Source organism: Symphodus melops (assembly GCF_947650265.1).
Source record: "Symphodus melops genome assembly, chromosome: 11".
Taxonomy (NCBI): domain Eukaryota; kingdom Metazoa; phylum Chordata; class Actinopteri; order Labriformes; family Labridae; genus Symphodus; species Symphodus melops.
In genome coordinates, this window is record NC_136701.1 from 14,348,668 (window position 1) to 14,354,753 (window position 6,086).

Genomic DNA, 6,086 nt, shown 5'->3' on the forward strand with positions numbered 1-6,086 from the left:
ACGGTTAAAGTCATCACACAGTGCAAACTTCACGAGACTGCATCTCTATCCATAGATATGTATAAACATATGTCTAAGTTTTTATATCTATCCCTCTCGACCCTGTGTCTGCTGCTCCCGTCTACAAACCGGATGTGACGTCAGAAACACAGCTCCGGGACCGCGTTGGGTATGTTAGCTCCTCTTCTGGCAATAATAATGCCTTCTCTCTATGTAATCCAAAAGGCCTAAATACAGTTCCATCGATTGTAGATATTATTTATTGTTTTATTATATAACAGTGCTGGAACTTCTGTGTCTAAATTAATTTACAACCTCTATGATGTAGCTATTACGTTAGCTAAGCTAGCCAGCTACCTAGCTTAGCTAACGTTTGCTACATCGCCAGTGTTTGCCTAGAACTTAAAGCCAGTGCTTCCAATAGTTTAAGCCGACTATTTTCTCCAACCTAGTGTGAATCTAAATATACAACTAATTCTCTGCTAGTTAGTACAGTAGCTTCATATTTCAGAGCAGTGTTAGCCACCAAACTCTATCAGGTTGCTAAGCTAACCCATCTGCTCGTTTTTTAATTGGATCATTTTCGCCGCCAAAGTGATTAAAGATTATATTGTAATACTAGACTAATTATAAAAGGTTAGCACAGTTATTACACCACAGGCCAGTGTTATTTCAGCTCGCGATATGAACTATGTTTACACTTAAACGCTTTTAGTAATAAATTATGGTTCATTATGTTGATTATACCGCTGAACCAATGCTTGTGTTTTCATCTTTTGCAGATGTCCGGTTGAAACAGAGATGAGCTGTGAGAACGTAAAATTGTTTGTGGGGAACCTTCCTTTAGATGCAACCCATGAAGAGCTCACCAAGCTCTTCTCCCCGTATGGAGAGATCAACACTTGCTCTTTGCTCAGGCAGTATGCCTTCGTCACCTTGAGGGGAGAGGGAGCAGCGGACAGGTATCCTACTCCCCCAACAGAGACAGACATTATTATCCTAGAAATATTATTGTGAGAAAAGGGGATTCTGGATGTTAACTTAACAGGGCGTATCTTAAAACTGTAGTGTTTTCTTTATAAATTCAAAATAAAATCGGCCATGCAGGATGACTTTGTGTTGATAAATAACATTTGGCATTAAAAAAATTAATGTTTTATTTAAACATTAAACGCTTAATTGTTTATAATAGAAACATCAAAATAAAGCTGGATCCTGATAGGAAACATGTTTGGCAGCTATAAACTGACATGTTGGTTTAGTTTAATGCTGGAGTATCTTGTCTTGTTCTTCTTCCAGGGCCATACGGCATCTTGATGGCAAGGAGTACAGAGGCAGGCCCTTGGTGGTCGAGGAGTCGCGTGCACGCCCACCTAACTCTACTAAAGTGTTTGTGGGGAACCTCAGCGCAACATGTTCAGCAGACGACCTGCACGGACTGTTCTCAACTTTTGGAAGAGTTTTAGACTGTGATAAAGTAAAAGGTGAGAAGACCCTCCCCATCCCACCACACACACACACACACTATTCAGGCTGTCCGTGCAGTTTGTGATATTTACGCCTTAATGTGTGGACAAGGTGATCCCTCCTTCTGCACATCATTTGGTGGAAGTCATAGAAGCGACACGGGATTGGCGGAGCCAGCAGGAGAGAACTGTGTGTGTATGTGGAGCATCAGCCGTTTCTCTACACATAATGTTTCCGCAAGGTTGATAGGCGCTCCAAAATTACAGACTGGAGCTTTAAAATTATGCCGTTCCGTTATCACGATGAATGTTCAAAGACTTAATGATGGGGGAGCTTTGTTATGGTGCTGTTGCAGAAGAACATTTTGAAAAGGGCTACACACACAATTCTTGTTGTGTAACAATAATAAGTGTGGAGATTTTAGTGTAAAGTTATTATTAGAAATAAGAGGTTTCGGGGGCGCTGGTGGCGCAGCGGCAGTGCGCGCTTCCCCATGTGTTGAGGCTCAGTCCTCACACGGGCGGCCCGGGTTCGCGTTCGGCCTGTGGCTCCTTTCCCCGCATGTCTCTCCCCACTCTCTCTCCCTGATTTCCGCCTCTATCCACTTTCCTATAATAAAAGGCAAAAAGGCCAAAAATAAATCTTGAAAAAAAAGAAATAAGAGGTTTCGCATGAAGGGCTACAAAGCATTTACTCAGATGGGAACATTGAATGTTGTTAATGTGAAGAAGTGACGGGTAAAATCATTTTCCGTTATTTTTTTGGAAATGTTATTTCTAACTCTGCTTTCCCTGATTCCTGTGTTCTTCACAGCAAGATTATGCTCAAACGTTGGCTATGCGTTTGTGCATATGGAGAGGAAGGAGGAGGCCGTAGCAGCGATCGATGCGCTCAATGGGACCATGTACAAGGGCCGTCAGTTGGCAGTGGAGCTGTCCAAAGCCCAGCCTTTGATCAACCAGATTGTATCGGCAGGTAATGCAAATATTCCCTGCAGCAGTGTAACAGCAGGTGGACTCATTTTGAAGTGTCTTATACATAATGAAACATTGAGAAACCATGTTCTCTGCTCTCGTCTCCTTGTAGGTGGCAGGGAGGGTCTTCTTCCACGACCACCTCCATCCCTAGAGCATCACCAGAGTCAAGCGGCTGTTCTCGCAGCAGCTGCAGCAGCCGCGGCGGGCCTGCCTATCCAAGTGGGTGAATCCTTTAGCACTGCGTTCCATATCTGATATTTCTGAAATCCATTTCAAACAATTTGAAATAAACACAACTTAATTCTACAAATACAGAACACACCAGGCATTTTTATTCTATACTCTTCATGATTTAAGAATTTCTCCTTGGTTATGAATGTATGAAGAGAAACACTTTTACCAAGTGTTCTCTGAAACTTACCAGACTACTATTGTAGTTCAGATAAAACAGGCTTACTTATATTTTTTATCTTATCGTTTGTTGCAGGTTCAACAAAGTGTCCATAACTCATTTTACAACACCACGTCGTTCGACCCCACCTATGCTGCACTAAAGGGAATTACAAGCTCTAAAGGTGCAGACGGAGTGATATATGGTGCCCTGGCCAGTCAGGTGTATGGATCTGTTGCTGACCAGGTGTACCACGACATAGCCAATCACAATCCTGGATCAAGCACGGTTGCTGAAGAAGTAGAGCCACAGACTGGACCAGATCCAACAACCCTTTTTGAGGCAGCAAGAGCAAAGTTCTTCCAGGATGGACAAAAGGTCTTTGAATATTTATTTAGCGTGAAACATTTGTTGTTCACATGTTTTGTCATTTGTTTTGGTTTGTATACTCAGTTGTTTTTTTTTTAATCGAAGGTTTTGGCCGAGCAGCAGGCTGGGAGGAAAGCAGCAACATCAGAAAACGAGCGGGACCGTAGCCCAATCAGAGGAAATCGAGCCCCCCTCCTACCCGACCCGGTTCCAGGCTCCTTTGCCCAGATAAGACCCAAACGCCGCGCCCTGCTACCGACACCGCCTGGAGCACCTGAAGAGACTGCGGCTGCAACCACCACACCTGAAGGGTCAGATCCCGTAGCTAGGTACACATTACACCTTTTGATAATTGAAGGCGACATGGATAAAGAGCATGTTAATCCTGCTTTTACTGGATCATGTCATAAGAATCAACAACAAATAAACAGCCATCATTATTTTAAAAAGCACTGACTCCATGATTCCACAGAACTTCAGATATTTTTGACTAGTTATCAATGACTGTTTATCATGTGAGAAGAGATGATTACATTAATTACCTCTTCTTTTCTTGTCATCTGTGAACTCAACTGCAGGTCTTATTCAGAGTACTACCAGCAAATGCATCAATATCAACAGTATCAACAGTACCAGCAACAGTACCAGTACCTCCAGTATGCCTACACCAATCCTCCGCCTCCCCCCCCACCTCCTCCTTCCCAACCAGCCGCCACACAGCCACAGGCCTCCTCCACAACTCCGGCACCCCCAGGGACGTACTCTGCGCCTCCTACATATGCCGCACCGCCGGGTGCCTACGCACCACCGGGAACGTACAGCGCTCCGGGAGGGTACGACGCCTCGTCCGGGAACTACGCCGCTACATCCGGAAACTACGACGCCTCGTCTGGAAGCTATGGCGCATCCGGAGGCTACGGGCCAGCGGGGGCATATGATTCATCGGGAGCTTACGCGGCAACAGGAAGCTACTCGGCACCTACACTGTATGAGCAGACAGCCGCACACGGGCAACCCATGCCCCAGCGCCATGATTACCCTTACCACACGCCAGAACCCCCTTATCGATAGTCCCACCCCTAAACACTGCTTTCACTCTGCAGATGTGTGTATGTGTGAGTGAATGACTGTGTGTGTGTGTGTGTGTGTGCGCGCACACGTGTATTTACATAAGGGACCGTTTAAAGAGGAAAATCAGACGGCAAGGTTGTAATTAGAATGTGCTTCATACCTGAAACATGTCTTTCCTCCATTGTAATCAAATCTCTTGCTAGCTTGCCCGTCACTTGTTGGCTGTTGAGTGAAGTGGTGGATTAAGAGTAACCGAGGTTATTGGACGAGTAGTGAGAAGTTTCTGCTGGACGTTTCCAGACGCAGCTTGTTGATTGTTAAAGAAGCTGAAATGTTTGGTTTTTTGTTTTTTTTGTTTTTTTTCTCCAGGATGAAGTTAAACCAATGAAATGTGGGAAGCCTTCTATTAGTTCTCATCCAAAGGCCCTTCATGTGCTCGACATACAGTTGTGCAGACCCACACAATGCCACAGTTCACAATATTAAATCATATTCTGCAACTTCACACACTTGATGACAGGAACACCTCGTGCAGTATGTCACTGGCTGTAGTTCTGCCCTAACCTTTCACAACCTGAACAATAATAATAATATTTCTGCCCACCAGAAGGCTGTTGGGTCGAAGAAGTCGATTGCCCAGGTTGTTGTCGTCGTCTTTGCTGAAGAATTTAATTTGGTAAAGGTTCTGAATGTTTGTTTATAATTCACTGAGCGGACAGGTTTAGTGATTATGAACTCCTCACTCAAAATGATGGAGAATTTTTTGGGGGGGAAAAGTTCTCGTGTCTGGAGTCCCCTGGCTTTTGACTGAGGTGCATATTTTGAGTTTGTGGTTAGTTTTGCCTTCGAGCATTGAAAGTGTGTCGAGCCTGTGTTTGTCGTCTGCATACACCCTCCTGTATAATTCACAAACAAACTTGATTTTTGAAAGGTTAAAGGGTGTCCTAGTTGGGAAGGATCTGAGTTTCAGTGGTTAGCTTTGCTTCGACACCATTTAGCTGAAGAAAAAAAATCACATTTCCTGTTTTCTTTCATGGCCTTGACACTGCTGAGAAGAACACAACACCAGTCCTATTCCCATTAAGAAACTCAACTCTTTTAGTTTTAACTCCGAGTTCATATTTAGCCTCTTTACCTTTTTGGAGGTTTGGAGTTGTTTCCTTGTCGTTCTTGCTGTTTCAGCTTTAAGCTGAGTTGTACTGGGAGCATTTTGTTACCAAATATAACAAAGTCTCGGCTTATCTCCGTACAATCCAGGTTTTTTTTTACTCTTCTCCAGCTGAAGAAGTGTTGTTCTGGGGTTTGTAACACTGTTTGAGTTGACACAAGTCAGAGACATGGCAGCACGTTTTGTTTGCTGTTAACATGTAACATGTAATGTACTTTAATATCCAGTTAATTTATAGACATTTCCCATCATAAGCCTTTGTTCCAGTCCCATCACCTTCTGTCATTTAGCTTCTGCTTTTAATGGTGAGGTTGAGGGAAAGTTGAACATTGGATGCTTGTGTAAATACTTATCACCTTCATTTGAAGTGATAAAAGCAGTTCCAGCCAGTAATCGGCCGAACAAGGGAAATATTGAGATAAATAATTCCCCAACAGTTTGAGATCATAAATAGACAGGATAAAAAAACCGGGAGTGTTTAATGGTTGTAATGGTCTGTTTAAGGGGAGAAAGGAGGCGAGCTGTTCTGGAGTCAGCGACTGAGAGAATAACCATCGGTCTGAATCGGGGGGGTCTTTTCGTAGTAACACTGTTTGCAGTTTCCCGGGAACATTGCGTACGATTTGTGAAGTAGAGTCTGATA

At 43.7% G+C, this 6,086-nt stretch overlaps 1 protein-coding gene across 3 annotated transcripts; it reads left to right on the forward strand.

Annotated features, from left to right (window-relative positions):
• Positions 1-90: 90 nt before the first annotated feature.
• Positions 91-5,037, forward strand: rbm14a (RNA binding motif protein 14a). 3 transcript variants are annotated; one of them, XM_079355164.1, is made up of 8 exons: positions 93-169; positions 783-962; positions 1,300-1,484; positions 2,281-2,442; positions 2,554-2,663; positions 2,932-3,213; positions 3,310-3,515; positions 3,783-5,037. In XM_079355164.1, exons 2-8 carry the CDS (start codon positions 802-804, stop codon positions 4,273-4,275), a joined length of 1,599 nt encoding a protein of 532 aa, XP_079211290.1. In that variant the 5' UTR covers positions 93-169; positions 783-801; the 3' UTR covers positions 4,276-5,037. The 3 variants fall into 3 exon arrangements, with proteins under 3 accessions (XP_079211288.1, XP_079211290.1, XP_079211289.1); XM_079355163.1 differs by having other exon boundaries at positions 94-169; positions 3,310-3,533; XM_079355162.1 differs by having other exon boundaries at positions 91-169; positions 2,281-2,663; positions 3,310-3,533.
• Positions 5,038-6,086: the final 1,049 nt, after the last annotated feature.

Bases quoted from the DNA above. Each gene is read 5' to 3' on its own strand.
- rbm14a (XM_079355162.1), top strand. From the start codon at position 802: ATGAGCTGTGAGAACGTAAAATTGTTTGTGGGGAACCTTCCTTTAGAT. The intron at 1,485-2,280 runs GTGAGAAGACCC...TGTTCTTCACAG, and splicing joins AGACTGTGATAAAGTAAAAG to CAAGATTATGCTCAAACGTT. The intron at 3,214-3,309 runs GTCTTTGAATAT...TTTTAATCGAAG, and splicing joins TCTTCCAGGATGGACAAAAG to GTTTTGGCCGAGCAGCAGGC.